The 20,442-nt window shown below is 43.0% G+C and overlaps 2 protein-coding genes and 1 long non-coding RNA gene across 4 annotated transcripts in view; 1 reads left to right on the top strand and 2 right to left on the bottom strand.

The window, feature by feature from the left end:
* Positions 1–2,187, bottom strand: part of CDC5L (cell division cycle 5 like) — a 35,744-nt gene extending 33,557 nt beyond the window's left edge. The window contains exon 1 of one of the 2 annotated variants that reach the window (XM_069805598.1): positions 2,010–2,187. In XM_069805598.1, coding sequence (XP_069661699.1) covers positions 2,010–2,054 — 45 coding nt within the window. In that variant the 5' untranslated portion in view covers positions 2,055–2,187. Of the gene's footprint in view, positions 1–1,124; positions 1,147–2,009 lie in introns of those variants that run through there. The other variant, XM_009928131.2, reaches the window with a different exon arrangement.
* Positions 2,188–3,087: 900 nt separating this feature from the next.
* On the bottom strand, positions 3,088–9,531 carry LOC104322188 (zinc finger protein 585B-like). Its single transcript, XM_069805597.1, has 3 exons — positions 9,413–9,531; positions 8,544–9,173; positions 3,088–7,869 (listed from the first exon to the last, which is right to left on the bottom strand). The coding sequence occupies exons 1-3, from the start codon at positions 9,453–9,455 to the stop codon at positions 5,219–5,221; spliced, it is 3,324 nt and encodes a 1,107-aa protein (XP_069661698.1). The 5' UTR covers positions 9,456–9,531; the 3' UTR covers positions 3,088–5,218.
* Positions 9,532–9,681: 150 nt separating this feature from the next.
* On the top strand, positions 9,682–20,030 carry LOC138689689 (uncharacterized). Its single transcript, XR_011328586.1, has 4 exons — positions 9,682–10,895; positions 13,298–13,460; positions 14,046–16,747; positions 17,228–20,030. It is a non-coding gene; the product is annotated as an uncharacterized lncRNA (long non-coding RNA).
* Positions 20,031–20,442: the final 412 nt, after the last annotated feature.

The raw sequence follows: 20,442 nt of genomic DNA, 5'->3' as shown, positions 1-20,442 counted from the left end.
CATCTAATGGGCTGACCCAGTGGAAACAGCACAGCACTGCTACTTCTTTTCCACATTTTATTCTCAAGATGAATGAGGATTTGTATTTCAAAGGCCAATGAAATCAATAAAGATTAAATTAAAAATCTTTATTAAATAAGTAAGTTTCCCTTTTACAAGTAAATCTTAAAATAAATCACTTTAATGTTCAGAAGGTAACATCCAAAAGTGCTGATCCCAAAGCTTATAAACTTCTGGGGGGAAAAAAACCCCACCAAAACATAATGGATTCAGCTTGGGAGGCAGGTTGTTCATATACATCAAAGTGTGCACTGAGATTTCACCAAAAGCTAGAAGTCCTATCAACTGTCTGTCAATCCATCCACCAATTCCTCTCTTCCCTCCCCCCAGATAAATGGGTTCATTATTTCTGGTTTCCTCACAGGCCAGAAAGTGGTATTTTAAATGCATCAAAGCTATTCTTGCAGCCTTGTCAACCACAGATGTTCCTCTTCTGTATCCAATAAGTACTTGTAGTTGTGTTCAGAATCTGTTCAGCTGTACCATGCAGATGCTACTCATCAAGAACAGATACTCTGTCTAGCATGGACATCTCTCAGAGCACACAGCAGCTTTAAATGTAAGCTGATGATGAATTCTGGCTTGAGCTGCTGCAGGAAACAATTAATGTAATTTCTATTAAAAAATAAATAATAAGTCCTCTCGGTTTTTTAAATTTACTTGGTGTTATATGGCATACAGTAGTAATACTGATAACATTAGCAGACTTTTTTGCAAGTAATCGGTCATTTTACGAATGACCTGATATGAAGTGGTTCCACTTTCTGTATTTTTAATGTTGTACATATAATCAAAATGTTAATCAAAAGAACAGCACCGAAGAGAGATAATTCATCTCTGGTACACAAGAAATGGTGAAACAATGATCTATTTAACGCACTGCTGTTTCTCTTAATAGCCACCAAAATTAGTCAATTATGGAAGACCATAGGAATGGGGTACGCAGACAGTGGTTCTTCCTATCCTCTGCTGGCCCCAATTTAGCTGCCAATTTAGCTGCCTCCTGGCACATAGCTGATATGTCACAAGTGGTTAAAAGCACATATAGCACACAGTACATTTACCTTCTATTGTTCTTTTCTCACTGCTTTCTAGAACTACGTACATGCCTAGCGTTCACAGTATACAGTGGCAGAGTTCTGGATTTTACACAGTGTTGGGTACATCCTTTTGCTTTAAACATGTATCTAATAAAACTGACATCCTTGATTTCTTGTGTTATTATTTTTCTTTTCACCATCGCTTGCAGTTCTGAAAGCATGCGATGGCAAAAATGGGAGAGTGGGGTGGGGTTCTCTGCTCTTTTTTTGAACAGCACATAAATTTCTGTGTAGGAAACACTTCAAGCTGCAGATGAAGAGCCCATACCCATCTTCACCATTTCCGCATTTGGAAGAGTCTTCAAGTGCAAGAGATTCCAGCTCCCTCATACCCCTAGAGAACAAGAAGCCCGCCTATGCAGTGTAAGACACACTCCAGCCTGCGAAAGGGACATCTCCGAGAACAGCACGGCCCACACAACCCCTCCAGCTGCTGTGACGACAGTTTCTCCAGGGGGAAGGGACACGACACGCGCAGGGGCTGAGCCTCCTGCCCTCCCCAGCACGCAGCCTTCAGGAGAAACACCACCGATCTGTGACCTCTGCCCACTAGGGCAGGGGGCGAGGAGGAAGCTCCAGGCCAACTGAGGAACCAAGCCCACCAGAGCCACAGCGGCCCGCAGACGCCTAACCCTCCACATGTCCCGCTACCGAGGGCCCAGGAAGATCCCCGTCTCCCCAGTTACAAGACACCCCACTCCATGAGGGCCCCGCGCATGCGCACTACGACCCCTCCACCAGCGCCTGCGCACTAGCGCAGGGCACCCCCCACCTCCCCCCCCCCGCCACCGCCCGCCGCTGCGGGCCGAGCGCTTGGGGCTCGGGGGATTAAAGCGAGCAGAGTCGTACCTCGGTGTTCCGCCACACACCGCCTTTAATCATAATCCGCGGCATCTTGGCGGCGAAAGGGCTGGAAGTCCCGCAGAGAAAAAGCGGTGGGAAGAAGGGAACGCCGCTCGCCTCAGCGGGGCCCGCCCACAGCCCGCGCAGGCGCCCTGGGCGGGAGAGGCGCGCGCTCTGCGCAGGCGCACGGGGGATACGGGGACGACCGCGCAGGGGAGGGGCGGCACGGCTGGCGCAGGCGCACAGGGGCGGGGCGGCGGCTGGCTGCTCTGCGCAGGCGCGGGCGATGCGTCTCGTCGGACCAGGAGGTTTGGGGGAGGCGCTTTGCTCTAGCGCCCCCTGTGGGCCGGAGGTGCGCACGGCAGAGGGACCCTCTTAAAAGGATGAACTCGAGGATTCATTAAATTCTGTCAAATTCCCCAAGGGACACAAATGGGGAAGGAAGGGGACGGCAGAAGAGAATCAGATTTCACCAACGTTACATTTACAGCATGCTTTGTTAGTATGAGAAAAAACGTGCATTTACTCTAGTCCAAATGGAAACTGAGGTAGTAGCATATAGTAACATACAGTAAAGTAAAAAAAAAAAAAAAAAAAAAAAAAATAGTATTTCCTTTCTTCTGTTTTAGATAAATCTGGTTGGTGGTTAACCATATTGCAGCATGGTCCGATTCACCTATATCCATTTACTTCATCCCGCGTTTAACTTTTATTCACTTATTGAGTAGATGCACGGCAGATAAAATGACACCTATTTGCTCAAGTTGTTTGTCATTAGTGTGATTTCCTACTACATTTTACTGTTTGGTCCAAATTCATAAAGTAAATTAAGGAAGTTTTTTTGGTTGAAACAGAAAGCTTCACGGTATGATTTGGGAAAGGCTTTGATTTTTGTTACAACTCTGCAAGAATAAAAAATATTACACCTTTCACTAGCAAAAAAAAAAAAAATCAAGAACAGCCTGTGCCCTTATTTTAAAACAAGTATGCCTTTACATTTAAATGCCTCTGACTTGGCAGACTGAGAATCACTTCCAGTCCCCAAAAGTGCAATGCATTGCATAAGAAACAGAGAGGAACCTCATGAGTTATCAAATACTATTTTTATTAGAGGCAATCACCTGGAATAATTATTTTTACAAACTCATCAAGCTCCAGCTTAAAAATGTCTTCTGTTGTTCTTTCTTACAACTAAAAGAAACTTATGCTGTTTACAAACTCTTTTAAAAATGTCCTTCAATTAATTTATCCCCCTTAAATGGAGCTCCCTTTTTCCTCATTGTACACCATACTTGTAAACAATCATTCTCCATCAGATTTAGCTTTCCTAGTCTCTGATATATAGGCTTACAATCCTCTTCACCATTTTTGTTTCCTCTTTGTACCTGTTCTTTTGAATTTTTCTTCAAATGACCAGAATTGTACAGTAATGCAGATAAAAATTCCTCCATGCTTGTGTAACACTGTTGTTATTTCCCAGAAGTGCTTTTCTTTATTCATATCAGGATAATGTTGCTCTTTCTCACAACTCTATCAGGCAGTTAGCTCAATCATTCCAAGATCTGAATCACTCATTCCCAAGTAGCGACTTCCCAGCTTGTAGGAAAGACATCTGTAACTACCAGGGTTCAGTCACAGACACTTACTTGTCTGATTTTACTGCAGCTAGAAAGAACTAGATCACTTAAATACCTTTGCTGATCTGGCCTTAAATACATGCATCCACTCTTGAGTTCAATCCACTCTTGGAAAATTGCGTTCCAAATCACAGAATGGCTGTGGGACATCTGGAGGTCACCTGGTCGAAAGCCCTGCTCAAGCAGAACCACCCAGAGCCGGCTGCCCAGGACCACGTCCAGACGGCTTCTGAACATCTCCAAGGAGGGAGACTCCACCACCTCTCTGGGAAACCGTTTCCAACCTGGCTCCTACGTTACCAGAAAGCCTCTGCAAGATATTATCTGTATTTATAAAGAAAAGCATACATTTGAGAGCAGTAAAAAAGCAGTGGTAGTTGCATGTTTATATTCTCTAAATTAAGCTATAGGTTTACTCAGCTGTTTCATGGACTGAACCGTAACATTAGGGGACAGTTAGCACCAGCCCTTTGCCGTTGTTTTTCCTCACACAAGAGGGTAACACCGCTGTTATCAATACCACTGAGCGTATTATAGTCAGTGATGTCCACACAAGAGTTTCTAGCACCACATACCTCTGTAAAACAAGCAAAGATTTATCTAGATTTTAATATAAAGTGGAAGAAGCACCCATCCGCCCTCACCATACCAGGCTAACAACTGCTGGTTGGCACGAGTGGTCCTTATACATGCTATTTTAGATGCACGGTAAACCCCTAAAAAAATAAATTTTACAGTTCAAGATACTGACAAGGTTTTCAGCCTAACTAAGTAGTATTTGCAGTATATCAGCAAGTGGTTAAATTGAAGTTCTCTGAAAAGTATGATGTTGTCTATTTTAAGAAACAAAGAACACAGAAACTACCAGCCTGAGAAAAGATGAGGCATTTCATACTAGATTAACATTAGACATTTACATAAAATTGAAGATCAATTTAAGGATTCTCAGTATCATAAAATACCTGATTAAGGACAATATTACCATTTCTGTCAGACTACTCAAAGAATTATCAAAAGTAGAGACAAAATAACTGCCTAACAAACCTTTTATATATACACACATACAGAAAACATTTTCATATCCCAATTATCCAGTGATGACAAAAAACTTTTGTTTCTGTAATTTTGTGAGATACTATTTTTTTTTTCTGTTTCAAGTATTGCAGGAGAACCTGGGAGTAGGGAATGCAACCATCAGCAGATGGGAGGTAACATTAAGCTTCCCAACACACTGAAAATTTTTAAATGAGAAGTTATTACTATAAATTATTATGTGCACTTCCTTCCCTTCCTTTAAACATTCTTTCAGTCAGTCAAGGGGTTTTTTAACTGATTTTTACAAGAAAATAAGTGGCAGAGAGTAACTGTTTAAGCTGGTAACATCGGCCAAATCGTAAATGAAGCTCTGAGAAGAATCTGAAGTAAACCAGTACCCTGAGTTTCACTCTCCAGACCAAAACACTGGATGCGTCCATCACCAGCCATCGTTCTAGGGACAGCAGGGGAATGTAAAGCAATAAACAAATTCAGGACATGCAAACCTCCCCAGAACTGAGTGCCAACTTGCAATTCCCAAACTTACATTCCAAGCCCATGATGCCGCTTATGCTTTTCCAAAAGTTTTTTGGTAGGCAGCATCACATTACAGTTTACACACTTGTACTTTTTTTTGTGTGTTTTTACATGCTTTTGGAAAGCACGTTTATCTACCGTAGAAAATTTACACCTTCTGCAGTGCAACTTTAAATGAGTCAGTAAGTGGCGTTTCAGGTGGCTAGATGTGCGGAAAGCAACAGCGCACTGATTGCACTTGAATGGCTTCTCCCCTGTATGAATTCTCAAGTGTGGCTTCAAGTTACCATTGTGGGCTGTGGAATAGCCACACTCGTCACACGTGTACGTTTTGACAGGTAGCTGCTTTTGATCGTAGAGACAGCCAGTAGATGAGCTTTCCTCACAACAGTGTGAAGCCAGATGCTGTTTCAAGGACAGCCATTTGTTTGTTGAATAGTCGCAGTTCCTGCACTTGAGATGCTCCATATTAAAATGGGTGACCCTGTGTCTTTTCAGGTGACTGGAAGTACGAAACTTCTTCTGACAAACACTGCAGCTGTAAGGTTTCTCACCTGTGTGAGTTCTTACATGTAGTTCAAGGTTGCTTAAAACGTAAGTAGTGTACTCACACTCTGCACACTGATAGAACCGTGGCTGACTTTGTGCTAGCAAATCATTTTCTTTGCCCCACTGGACATCTGGCTGTACTCCACAGACTTCTGAACCAAGCAAGGAATGGACACTGGTTGAACCTTCTGAGGAACCAAAATCTCCTTCTGGACACAGGCCTACATGGATTTCATGATGCAATTCAAGATTCTCTAAATGGCTATCTGCATAGAGGCAATGGCCAAACTCGTATCCATTCTTTATATGAATAAGGCTGTGTTTCTGCAAATGGTTTGATGTTTTAAATGTCTTATTACATTCTTTACATACATATAGCCTTTCATCTCTATGCATTTTTAGGTGCAGCTTAAAGTCGCTATGAACAGCAGTAGCATAACTGCAGTGTTGGCACTTGTACGTTTTGAATGCAGACAAACTGGAAGGCCACGTATCCTTTAAGTTTTCCACAAATTCATTATATGCATCATCATCTTGATCTTGTGAATCAGAGGCCTTGGAGTTGAAGAGAGGTTCCTCTTTGCAAATGACAGTGTCCATTTTGTATGAATTCAGAGGAACTTCTGATCTATTCCCAGTAATACGTAAACTGTCACTTCCATGGCTGTTTTCAGGGAATTTCTTCCCAGAGCACATTTTCTCATTGCCCTGCACATCACCTGCCTGCTCAAAGTCTACTTCTGAAGCCAGCATCCCCCCACTAAGACAATCATTTTCTTTACCAGAAAGAGACAGAGAAACATGATCCTGGGAATCACTGGCAACTTTGCATATTTTGCTTTTAAGATGTTCATTGCTCTGACTCGTATAACCATTAGCAGTAGCCTTAAGCTGTTCATGGAATTTCTTATGAAAGCTTAGATGTCCTCTAGTGTAAAACACTACGTTACACTCATCACATGTATAACTCTTTAAAGGTCTTTGAGTTCTCTTTCTTTCACTTATGGCATCAAGTTGCTGCCCTTGGCATGTTTCTTTGCCTGCATGTAATCTTCTGTGTCTCTTTAACCCAGTGGTGCTTGTGAATGCTGACTGGCAAAACTCACAGGAATATGGTTTAGCCCCTGTGTGTATGTAGCTATGCCTTACCATGCTTGCAAAATATAACGACAAAAAGGTGCAAAACCTGCACTGGTACAGCTTATACCCAGCATGCCAGTACATGTGATTTAACAGGTAGGATAAGCTAATGCAGGAGTAATCACATTGAGGACACTGGTAAGGTGGTCTCTCTTTATGTCCCTTCATGTGATGAATAAAAACTCTAGGATTTGATGAAGCAAACAAACAAAGTTTGCAGGAAAAAGTAACTGGAACACCCAGAGGTGTAAAGTCCCTTTCAATTTTGATGAAAAATTTCTCGTATTTACTTTCTTTTTTCTTGGCGTCAGATTTTCTTTCTTTAGATCTCTGCCTAACTTTTCTTGCATTTATTCTATTTCTTCTTGCCTTTTGCAATCTAGTCATTTTCTTATGAAATTTAAGGTGATTCTTAAGGTTGGCAGAAAAGAAAAAGGTTCTTTTACAAAAACAGCATTTATGTATTTTCTTATCTTTATGAGCTGAATAAACATGCTTCTTTAGATGTGCACTGCATTTATATACAGAACTACAAAACCTGCACTTCAATCTTTCATGCTTATTTATAGAACAAGATGCTTTAGAAAAAGGTTTGATGGTCACACTATTACTTAGCCACGCTAAACCTGTCTGCTGGCTTTGGAATTCCTTTGGGTCTTCATGAGGAGAAACAACATTTTGTTGCCGATACCTTTTTTTAGGAAATGGTGTTAATGTCTTATAAATATGCTCTCCAGTAGTATTTGATTCAGCAGAAGTAGAAGCATTCATCTCTGGTTTCCCTACATCTTTTAGCAGTTCTTCTGAAGTCAAAGAACATCTATTAAGAAATGGAGCAGAACACGTATAAGTAAGTTTTCGTTCTTCTTTCAAGCCATGTTCCAAAAGAGAAGTCAGAATTACATCTTCAAATTTGCTTCTCTTTCTGTTATTAGCTTCATTGTCTCCATTCTCTGAAGAATCAGGATCTACAGGGGGATAAGAAATCACACATGTGACATTTCATACAATCACCAATGTTCATGATTAATTGGCAGTAATAATCCCAAATTGTCTGATGACCTGCTTGCTCTTCACTCCATTTACTTCCTTAATATCTTCCTATCTCCACTTCTTTCCTAATATCTCTCTCCATGCTTCCCACCCCAACATTTAAATAATGTTTTAAGAGAAGAAATCCTAGTTAGAAGCCTCCTCCTGTCCAATTCCTCTTTTCACTCAAAGCTCTGAATTTCACAGGACAACACTGCATCCCTTACGGTTTTTAATGAAACAGCTTTATGCCAGAATTCCTCTGAAAGTACTGTCACCTAGCTTTGCTAGGGCTCCATTCTCACAAGTATGATACTCCTTCTGCTTTTTTTTTTTCAGATCGTTTTCCCTAATGAAAGGCCACCCTTTTGCAAACTGCAGCAGAATGAAACAGCACCAATTTATTGCAGTTTCACAGGAGTCGGTGAAAGAAATAAGCACACTCCAGCCAATATTCTCCCTCTGCTGCATACGACATTAATCTATGTTGAAATGCTTACTGTAAAATAAACAGCTTTAGCATTCTTCCTATACACTTTCCTACCCATCTCAAAAACTTGAAATGTACCAGATTTCTTAAACTCTTGCACTAGTCTTATTAAGAAGTTACCTTCCATTTCAACAATTGTCTCCATCTCCTTGTGGATCTCTGGTTGTTCCTCTTGACAACCATCAGAAAGAACACTTGCAACACTAACAAGTTCCTCTTCATGTCTGGATATCGCTGCCACGGTCAACCGTCTGCTTGTCTTGATGGTCTCATCTCTACCCTCGTTGCCAGCAGAAGAAAGGAGAGGAGGAATCTTCTGAAAGCCGTCATCACCACCACCTTCTTTTCCGTCACTGGTTTCAGTTATCTCTGTAAGCTCTGTTCTGCAAGACGATGTAGGCAACACATAATTTTGACTATATTTATCCTTGCCTGCATCACACCAATCACTTAAAGGTGACTTTGATCCGTTACACACATTCTCAGCAACCCATTTTTCTTCAGAATATTCCGTATGACTATCCTTATTTGAAGCTGTTTTTTCTTCCCAAACGCTTAAACTGTTACTGTCATTTGAAGGCGTCACATTACTTTTCAGGAAAACGCCACTGTTCAAGTTAACCTCTTGCTCATCCTCCTTCTTCAACTCTGGAAACGACACCGCGTGCTCCTCGGCATCGCCTTGGAGAAAATCATCATCGCTCAGCACAAGCACGGTGATGGGGAGGACAATTTCAAAGACATCCGACTCTACGGACGGAAAACGAGAGCGTTCACACGATTTCCCAAAACACCCGAATCCACCGCAGCCCACCGACCCCCAGCCGTGCCCGCGCCTCCCCCACTGCGCATGCGCAGGGCCGGGCCGCCGCCGCCGCCACCACCACCACACCACCCTCACCCCCCCGGTCCCGCTCCCCTCAGCCCCCGCCCGGTCGATCGGTCCGTCGGAGCCCCGCGGGATCCCTACCAGCGAAACGGGCACCTACCGTTACCGTCCGCCGGCTCCGACGTCCCCTGCCCCACCGACATCTCCCGGCCCGGGCCCGGCTGGCTGCGCTCGGGAATCAAACACCCTCGGCCGCAGCGGCGTCGCGCATGCGCCGGGCTGGCGCGCATGCGCAAAGGGCGGGGAGAGCGCTGCCCGCCGCGCAGGTTCGGAGGGGGAGGGTGGGCACGGCTGCCGCCTCCTGATTGGAGGGATCGGCAGGGGGCGTGGCCTGGGAAGGGCGTCCGTCTTCCTGAGGGAGCAGCTCGGTAGCGCTGCGTCGTTTGGGTGTCAGCGGTTTTAAGTGGTTTAAAAATGGGTTTAATCACCCGTTACCTGGACCGGAATACCCCAGCCGTGGGCAGGGAGGGGTTTTCGAAAGCTCTGCAAAATGGATTCCCGTTTTAAGCAAAACCAGAAGATAAGGTAGCCCACCCACCGGGCGGTGGAGGGCTCGGGCCTCTGGGTGCCCCCGAGCGCTTCTTTGGTCAGGCAGAAATAGGAGGGATGCCTGTGGTGGTCTGGCCACGGAAACCCGCGTTTCCTTCGGCTCTGCTTCTCAGGAGGGGAGGTGGAGGTCTGAGAGCCTGCAGGGGAGGGGAGAGGCGGTTCCAGAGCAGGCCTGAAGACGTGTTTGCTGGGTGAGGATGGGGAGCTGCGAGGTCTCCAGCTTACCCGGAGGGCTGTTTCCATAGATCGTGTGGACAATCCCTCAGAGGTGGCTTCAGGAGTTGAGGAATGGTTGCTGGAAGTGACTTATCGATACGTTCCCTCCCCCTCTTAAGGGGAGGCAAACCTCCAGTGTGGAATGCAGGGGATATGCAAGGAATCTGTTCCATAATAATTCCCTAAGCCACATAACCTGCAAGCTTAGATGTTAGCAGCACCAAGGGAGCTTGGTATGCTGACTCTAAGAGAAGGAACGCGGAGGGTGGAGCGGAGTGGAGACACCACGGCCAGGCTCTGTGATATCACTGCAGGGACAGGGAACAAGATAGGAACAAGAATGGTAGGTCCCTGCATTGAATCCACTGAAGCAAGGAGGTGAAATAATGGGGGTTCTGTGGACTTACTGCCCTACTTCTGATTTATATCCTGAGAAGTGCCCCGTTCTGGGCTACTGACACACAACATCATGTCCTCTGGGTCAACTTTGTTCATTATAACCTCATTATAATACCAAAACACACCTCCGTCCCAAAAGTTACCCGCCTCCAAGGTGTGCCCACCTCTCACTGAGCATGCGCTCTGAACTTTTTTTAGCATGTACCTTTAAAGCAAGAAGATTTTATACCAATTGTAGTAAAGGTATGTATGACTAGAGTGACTCAAGCTCCACCTAATAGGAAAATAATATAAAAGGCCTGAAGAGAAGGGAACTGTTAGGGAAGATCCCATTGTGAACATGTCGGGAGGACATCACTGACTTCTGGGATCAGTCAATGGGCTGAACCTCTCTTCCTCCCCATTGGGACACCTGCTGGGTGAGATTCGAACACTCGGCTGTACTGAGTGCCTTCCTGGGAAACCTAGAATTCTTTAGAGCTCTTTTCTTCCATAATTTAATGTGCTTGTAGTCAACTGTATTATTATTTGCACGTGCTTTGCAGACAGTGTATTTATCACTGGCAGTCCAAAAGAATCTGTACTCCTGTTGCTTTAATAAATTGAGCTACTCATTAAAATCTAGCCGTGATAGTTCACTGAAGACAACCTAACTCCCTAAGTTTGGCCATTATAGTTCATTGAACGTGGCTAAATTGAAAGTACAGTGCACTATTAGTGCATGCATAATTGCAATAGTTCAATATATTGAATGCAACCAGACTTACAGTGTTGAATTGGACATCACTCAGAATCTAAGCCTAGCCGCCCCCAGCCCCTCTGACATCTGAGGACAAGCTGGAATGCAAGGGGGTTTATCTTCTGCCAAACTTCATTACGCTTTAATGCAACAGGAGTGAAATTCAGAGTGTGTCGTGGAGGGTCAGAGCTCAGAAATTAGTGTACTGCTTTCCTGAAGGACGTACAGAAGGAGGGGTTTCTTGGTCAGTGAATGGTTTCTCAGGGCTTAAAGACTGCTTTGCCCCACTCTTACTTGCTCGTCTGTGCCATGTCCTTGCCAGCTCAGCTTATAATCTGATGAAAAAACAAAAGTCATTGTGTCATTCGGCCCAAACGGTTTCACAGAAAGTGAAGTAAATTATTGTACTGGGTCTGGCTGCGATAGAGTTAATTTTCTTCATAGCAGCCAGTGTGGTGCTGTGTGTTGTATTTGTGACCAAAACAGCCTTGGTAATGCACCAGTATTTTGCCTGAACAGTGTTTGCACAACATCAAGGCCTTCACTGTTTCTCTCTTTGCCCCACCATGGAGCAGGCCGGGGGTGGGCAGGAGGTTGGGAGGGGACACAGCTGGGACAGCTGACCCAAACTCCCCACAGGAGTTTGATCCAAATGACCTACAGGGTCATTCTATACTGTATGACTACCTTGTGTGTTATTAACACTGTTTAGTTACAAATCTAAAACGCAGCACCATGCGAGCTGCTATGAGGAAAGTTAACTCCATCCCAGCCAGTGCCAGTGCAGGTGCTGATGGCCGTCGTAAGAGTGATAGGAGATCTTGTTGCTTTTTGTTTACCGCTCGACTATCCGTGCTTTGTGGCTGTTGAGAGAAAAGACAGCAAAGGAAGGTAAACAGAAATAAAAAGTAAACCAGTAATGAGAGTATCATTGGTCATATTTGCCCTGAAGAGATTGTTCTCAGCTGGTCTGATGAGCTCTCAGATGCTGCCAAAACCTTGCAGTCCCTTATAACAAGGTGAGGATGCAGTGAATCCCTCATGCAAGGCCCAAGAGAAAAGTGCTAGGGTTTGCTGAATCCAACAGTCCACTAGATGGGAGGCTGCTGCAGCTCCGTGCTCCTTGATCCAGCCGGTAGCAAGGCTGAGCGTGTACTCCCAAAAGGCACTCACGCATTCATACACCCAGTACACAAATATATATCTATACATATCTAAATATACATGTACATACATGGTCAGCCACACAGATAAACTCAGACAGTCCATGTCTTTCTTATGCTGGAGGCCCCAGACCTGGACACAGAACTCCAGGTGGGGTCTCACGAGAGCGGAGTAGAGGGGGAGAATCCCCTCCCTCGACCTGCTGGTCACACTGCTTTTGATGCAGCCCAGGATACGGCTGGTCTTCTGGGCTGTGAGTGCACATTGCCAGGTCATGTCCAGCTTTTCATCCACCATTACCCCCAAGTCCTTCTCCAAAGGGCTGCTCTCAATCCCTTCATCTCCCAGCCTGTGCTGATACCAGCCAGGGGTTGCCTCGACTCATGTGCAGGTCCTTGCACTTGGCCTTGTCGAACCTCATGAGGTTCTAGAAGCCTTTTTTTTTTTTAAATAAGGTAGCTTTTCCTAAAGGCAGGACTGCAGCCCCCTTTTAATAGAAGATAATATGAAACTACAGGACCGTTAGAATGGGTAACTGAAATACCCATCTTTCTCCTGCCATTATAGATAGAAACATTGGTTCAGTTTGTGAAATTCACGTGGCATAGTTATATTTTCAGATAGAAGTGGCAACCCTTTAGGCAGGAGCATTGTCAAACCCCTCCTAACTGTGAGTATTAAATTAGGCAAAAATGAGAGGAATCTTGGCTTCTGTGTTTCAGCTCTCAGGGAATTTGGGAATCTCCTACAGAGTTACAAGACTTGTTGATACTCCAAGCTGCGTGAAGCAGATGCTGGAGTGAGCAGTATGTCTTGCCTAGACTTTGTCCTGCCACAGCAATCCATAGGACATATTTCTTGTTCCTCCTAAGCAAAAAACCCCAAAAAACCCCGAACAAAAAAGTTTCCTCCCTCCAGAACCGACTGGATCTGCTCCACAAGAGGGCTCTGCGGCCACAGGTTTGCTCCACCGGTGCTGAGAAAGGCTCTGCCATGGAAGAACCTGAAAACATGAGAGATCACAAAAAATCCTGTCCCCCTTCAGCTGGTCCAGAACACCTCTTGTGGGAAGGGGTGGCAGGTAATATCTGAATTTCAAGTAAAAATTAAGGGGGAAAAGTACATCAGGCTACAGTTGTAATCATCAGAGCTAATGGAAAGGTAATATCCCACACATTTGTTGTTCCCATTCCATAGGTGACTTTCAAAATGCACAAAACCCAGCTGTTTTAGAGCTAAACTGCAAGAAATCCACTGTGAATAGGATTTCTTTTTTGGCCGTGAGTCATATCTGAATTCTCAGTGATGTATACACTGATTTCTTGTAGTGATTTGGGTCTCAGCCATTTGCTGAATCTTTTTTTTTCCTGAGCTAGTTCCAAATTTGCATCTTGAAAGCACAGGGATTAACAGCTGAAAAGGATGTCACAACAGCTGGTGTTTCTTGTAACCTGGGTCTGCATGTGAGGAAGTACAGAATATGAGGAAAAGAAAGATTAATATCTGTTTCCATTCTTTCTTTTTTAAAGCATAAACTTTTAAACAATCTTATTTGAAAAATGTCCCCCACAAAAAAACCCCTGCAAAACTCTGTGCAAACTTTACAAAGCTATAAATGACAAGCCTTTTTCCATGAAAATGACTATTTCCACTCTGTTTCTTAAAGGAACAAACTATAACTCTCAGCCTAGTTCTCCTTGATGACATCATCCAGCAAATAACATGATCATGCGATGGCTGAAGAATAAATCTGGCCTATGGAAAGTGAGTCTGGGGAACAGTGGGGCTGCCTTCACAAGCCCATTGCACAAAACTATGTTCTGCAAATTCAGCTTGCAGTGGAGAGATAGAAATCTGCCTGCAACAATGCTTGTGCCCACACTCCAGCATGAAAAAATAGAGTTGCAGAAAGTATCTTGTAAGGAATCTCTGTGTTTCCTGCATCTCTGCCTTCTAACTCTGCGACAAATCTGAGAGAAAGAGGGCATCTTCAGATCCACTGTTAACTGGAGGAGAAGTTGCCACTAGTTATTAATAGACAGAGATCTTTATTTATGAGCTTTGATTATGATTATCTGGGTATGTGTGTGTCTTGGACAATGATCTTTTGATTTCCTAGACAGCAGTGACAGAAACAGGAAAATGCATATGAGATATTACATTTTTGAAAAATGTACTTTGACAAAAAACAGCCCAGCAACCTAAAGCTTTCTGTCTGCAAGATAAAAACCAGGCATTGATTTGTACTAAAACTTTGTCTGCACTGATTAACAGTCAAATATGTATCTTGTATTTATGGAAGATAATGACTTTTGAAAAACAATATGGAAAATATTGGACACTATGAGAAATTGAAGTATCCCCAATAAAATCTAATTATTTGAAGTGTGGATTTTTTACATCTCTGGGGCCAGAATGGTGGCCCAGATTTACTCAACTAACATAAGGTATTGACCTGAAATGCATACCTTGAGAGTGCGGTCACCCTAGGCTGCTTCTAGAGCAGTGTTTTTATCCACATGCATCTACTGCTGTGTGTTGGAAGGGCCTGTGACAGTAATTTCATAAGGATATAACATCAATATGCTTCAGTTTACCAGAAGGGGCTGTGTACCTCCAAGAGGGAACTTTCAGACTTCTGCAAGCTGAAGAAGGTTGAAAACCATTGCTGTCCAGTGAGAGCAGAGGTGAGGTCCTCTTCCAGAGATCAGCTAGGCTGAATCACCTTTTAGAGTGTGTCTTTCTTGATTATGGAAGAACCTACAGAAATTACACTCCTAATATGCAAGCTTTGCCTAGAAGACTAAAATGAGGCAGAGTATTTGTAGCCCTCTATATCTCTTTGCTAGTACCTTGCTTAGTGGAGCATAGTCTGATTACAGCCCTAAGTGCTGCTGCTGTGTAAATACTGTTCTTGCAGCACTTGCACACACCACTTTGTATTTCATGCTCCTGATTCCGTTTCTATTAGTGGCTGTGTGTCATTATCACTCACCCAGATACCGGCAGAACCTGTCATTTGTAAATGCTGGCAGATGGCAATACAAGTCCTTTCCTAGGCATTACAATGTGCTGTTTAAAACCTCAAGACAAATATGGTCATCTGTAGACGCCTTGAGATTGTCATCTGGCCATAGACATCCACTGCCCCTAGTAATTTCAGCTAAACGTTTGGGGGTTTGGCATGTAACCAAAAAATCAAGCTGGAGATATCTTGAGCAAAAAGCCTGACACCCCAGGAATAAAAGATAATGTCACTTTTAGACCAGGGAGAGTCAGAGAATTGTTCCTAGGGAAATAATGTAAGAGCAGTTATGGTCTGGCAATTAGAGCAGGAAAAGTGGTAGCTGAGTACAAATCCAGCTGGAAAAGCATAGAAGCAGTCTGAATGAGTTGAAAATGAAACCATTAATCTATCAGCTAATGCAAAGAGGGAAAATATCTCTGGAAGGGTTGGTCAGCACAGTATCAGTGGCATTAGGACTGTGTGCTACAATGACTGACAGCATTTTAAGAGCCAGAATGTTGCAATAACAAACCAAGAGTTAGTAAGTAAATGGTTTCTTTTATTGTAAAACCTGCTGGGTTGTTGTTTTTCTCTTTTTCACACTCCCACTGACTCGTCTATTTTTTTTTATTTTTTATTCTTTTTTTGCAAACAGCTTCACTAAAGGCTGTTCCAGAGGGAAGAGAAGAAAATGCATCAGTGAGGAGTCATTGACAAAGAGCTGAGCAACACTTAGGGACAGAGCCTTCTAACACCTAACGCCCACGGAGAGATGCAGCTGGGGATTGAGAGAGCACACAAAGTCCCCAGCGCACTCTTCTTTTCAATACTTTCTGCTCCAATCTGATTTCCTTGTCATTAAGTTCACCTTGAATGTTGAAACTGTAAGACTGGGGAATAAATTCAGTCTTATGGTTAGGGCATAGGAGCCCAGATGTTTGATTTCCACTCCTGATTTTTGTGCAGGTTTGCATAGAGCACTATTGTTTGCAAAGCGTTTCAAGTTCTTCACACTGATTTAAGCGAACAGTGCAGTGCTGTTATGTAAGTGTTTGCAGCTCTTGGTAATTGGAAACAGAGTTTGATTTATTGCCATACACAGCATTTCCCTAAATCAGGAGACAAATATATCCAAGGTAGAACTCAGGAAAACCTGGAAATACACAGCCCTTTCTCTGGTAAATTGACCATGGTCCATTCTACTGAATTTGCTCTTTCTTTCTCCCTGCAGTTCTCTTGTGCCTTTCTGATGTGAAAGACAGAGAATCTCTGCCAGCAAGTACACCAATCTGAGAACTTCTGAATCAAAGGATTGCGTTTTCTAATGCCCCACTTAGATACCAAAGTTGCCATTCTTGCAGGTATGCAGAAAGAACTAGTAACATACTAAAAACTAAATGTTGTTTTCTGTTTTGATCTGAACAATTAGCCAAAAATTCTGGATTCTGGGGTTTGTTGCAGTTTGAGAGAGGAACAAGAGATGATACCAAATATTTCTGTCATGCAGTCCCGGTCGCAGCTGTTTCCCTAGAAGGGAGAGGGTCCTGTGTCTTAAATACATGCTAAAATGCATAAGCCGAGCACTTCTCTTCATCTCTTGCCCATGTTCTGCAAGAAACATTGCAGAATCTGCTCTTCCCTCTGTTCTTATTTCTATTCTTTTACAGTTTTCTGTCCCTTTTTCCTACCTGCCAGTTTTCTTTCTTCATTCCCCAGATTCTCATCTCTCCTTCTGCTCTCTTTCCCTGTTCTTTCTCTCCTAAACCTTTTAACTCCCACTCTTATCCTAATTTTTCAGAAATCTTCATTTGACTCAGTTCACCCCTTTCTTTGTATGGTAGGGGCTCCAGCAATTCCTTCTGCTCTCTGTATCACTGACCAGCAGTTTGGTGACCTGCAGCTTCTTGGAGAAATCTTTACAGGGAAGGCCTTGCTCAGCCCCAGTGATCCCAGGGTGGATGTGCCTAATGATCCAAGGGATGGTGGGAAAAGGAGCTGTGCTGGGAGAAGCTCAGTGCCAGCACACAGGACAATATAGCTGTCAAACTTTTAAGTCTCTCCTGAGCATGTTATAAACTGATTTTTCCAGGGGTTCAGAGCTGTGTCATGTTTGGGAGAACATAACACAGCCAAAGACACAACACTGTCCCCGGGGTTACATGTGTGGCTCGATTTCAAGTTCCTGCTTCAAAGCACAGAAATGCTAGAGCTTTTCAGCAATAGCGTACGACTGTATTTTTTTGTTATTTTACATACACAAAGTATTTCTTAACATTGGTCTTGGTAATGACCGATTTTTTTTATTGAACCTTTCTGAAAAAATATCAATGTGAAACAAATGTGACAAAGGAAATTTCAGCTTGAAAGTTCCAGTATAGGAAGACTTTATTGTGGAAAGCATGAAGAAATCTTAATATAGGAAATTGGTGCCTTTGCCTTCGATAATAATTTGAAAACTGAACATTAAAATACTGACAGTTTAACAGAGAGTAATGAGACATCACTTGTCAAAAATAATATTGTAGGAAAAGGTCAGCTGTTTGGGAAAGCAAGTGCCTGTGGATTGACAAGGTTAATCATAAAAATAAGTGTATTGCTGCCAAATTTTCTGTTGCCGGGTAACCCACAGCTGAAGCAAAGTATATTTGCTTAAGGGAAGGAATTTAATGATTTACCATCTGTGTGAAGTTTTCTTCAGTGGAGCGTGTAAGACTAAAATACGTGTTTTACAGACAGGAAGCAACCAGCTTTGCTGGTGGAGTTCAGGTTATGATGAAGACATGAGGCTCAGTCCAGTTACCTGCACATAGGTAGATGCCTTGGGCTGGTTGAGAAGCCCTAGGGTACCCTACTGGTTCTTGTTGCTGCTGGTCTAGAAGGAGCAGGTATCCTAATTGTGTCATATTGGCCAGCCCTGTGAGCGTCTCCCATATCACAGAAGATTTAAAGTGGTGCTAGAAGTCCATCTATGAACTGACTAAAGTCCTTAAAATGAGATTGAGCTGCAGATTAACAGACCTGCACCACATGTGCCTACAGGTGCAGCAGATGTCTAAGCTCCCCTTAGAGAGGGTGGACCCTAGGGAGTAATTAAGCTCATCAGCCACTCCAGACATGGTTCAGTTGCCTAAACATGGGTGTCTAGTACCACTGAAGTGCCATAGGGCACGTGAGACATCTGTGTGGACTGGCAGGTATGACAGATACAATGTCAAAATGAGCCCTTCTGGAAAAGCATCTGTGGACCAGGCAAGATAAATCAGGGCATCTCAAACGGCTCAACACTTTTATTTAGGCAATGCAGTCTACCTGCTACATTTGGTCAGCTAATCCCTTCTAGACTCCATTGATAACATCGGCTTCAGGCTCAATTCAATTGGTTGAACATGAATAACAACGAAAAGTTCCTTTATTTAGTTTTGATGTATCCCTAATGGACTTAATTTAAAATAAAACATCCACACCAGATAAAATAAACTACACATGATTTATTTATGGAAAAGTTTCTTCACAGGCACAAGGATTGAAGACCAACTTGAAAACATGATAAAAAGAACTTAATGACTAATGCGCCTCACTCAAAATGGAGGATGTTCTGCTTGCTTTTGACTGGATATTATTTGATTGTTTAGCTGGTTCTTGACATGGTTGTTGCATGTGGCAGGGCTTTTTTGCTGGTTGGAGGCCTTTTGGTGTGATCTGCTCATGTCCTATTGTGAATTTCTCTTACCCTCCAACACTGAGTGACTAGATTCCAGTTGCCATTTGGAAATTATCCATCCTCCTCTCTGTCCCTGCCAGGCTACACCAACAAATTAAACAGTGACAGACACCTGCACAAGGCAGTAGAACTCAATCCATCTGTATTGTTGACAAAGTACTGGCCTGGCTTGAGTCCAGGCAAACTAAAACTCTCCTAAGCAATTTCCAGGTGCAGTTTAGGAGTTAGCATGGGCCAGGGACGATTTCCCAGGACAGAGAGCAAGACAGAGAAACAAACAGAAAGAGTGACCAGAGAAAATTAATTTCTTTACTAAATCAGGTGAAACCCCCTAGCACCAGTGAAGTCATCTAGAAACACAGTTGCTACAAAATAAAATAAAACTGGGCCTATCAGAACTGAATCCACCTTCTTTTCTCCTCTTTTGCCAGTTCTTAGAATAATGTATTACCTCACCTATCTACCCTTCTGTAAGACTTCCTTTAAACTAGACACCTAAGGCCCTGCTTATGGATAAAAGAGAAATAGGCACCTCTAGCGTGCGATCCGTCTGACCTTTGGATGTCTATATTAAAAGGAGATGAGTCTTTCACCTGGAAGTACCTGTTTTAGTGTGTAAAGGGAATCTAGACTAGCTTAGATGACTCCCATCCAAATGTACCTCTGTAATTTCCTGAGATGCTTCTATCTGCAAACTTAGTCCACTAATGCCTAAAGTCTTCAGGAAGAGAGACTAAATGGGTACATGCAGCACAAGAAATCTTAGTTAGGACTTCTGTTCTGGGCTGCTAAAAGGATATTTTGTTTGACTACATATAAAGATATTTTGCCTGACTATAACATATAAGTAACTTTTTGTTTTGCTTTGTTTCAAAACATTTCTTAAAAAATCCCTCCAAAACATGAACTATATCCTGATCAGATGTGGCTTATGGAATTCTAGTCAGTTTGGTTACTTTTCTGCAGTTGGGAGGAGTGTCTCAATTGAAAACAAAATAGATAAATGGTTTTTCAGCTGTTTTTCAACTTTGTTATGTATTCTGCAGCTGCTTCATAATCATAGCAAAAATCAACTATATTATTCATGCTGACAAGACTGAAAATGATGGAAGATTATGGAAAAGGAGAAGCCAGAGCTTTTCGTGTTTGCAACCTTTTCCCCAGCTAAACATGTCAGGTCCCTCCTAGCCTATTTTTATATTTTCCTTCCAGCTTAGATTATTCCATCCTAAAAGAGTTTAGGTTATACTTTTAATAATGGAAAAACACATGAGGGGCATTTTATGTAATAGAAAAATTCTCTCCAGAATTGATTTTCCCCTGCATATTGCAGAG

The sequence above is a fragment of the Haliaeetus albicilla genome, chromosome 18 (assembly GCF_947461875.1).
Source record: "Haliaeetus albicilla chromosome 18, bHalAlb1.1, whole genome shotgun sequence".
NCBI classification, from domain to species: domain Eukaryota; kingdom Metazoa; phylum Chordata; class Aves; order Accipitriformes; family Accipitridae; genus Haliaeetus; species Haliaeetus albicilla.
This window is presented reverse-complemented; position numbering and strand designations above follow the sequence as displayed.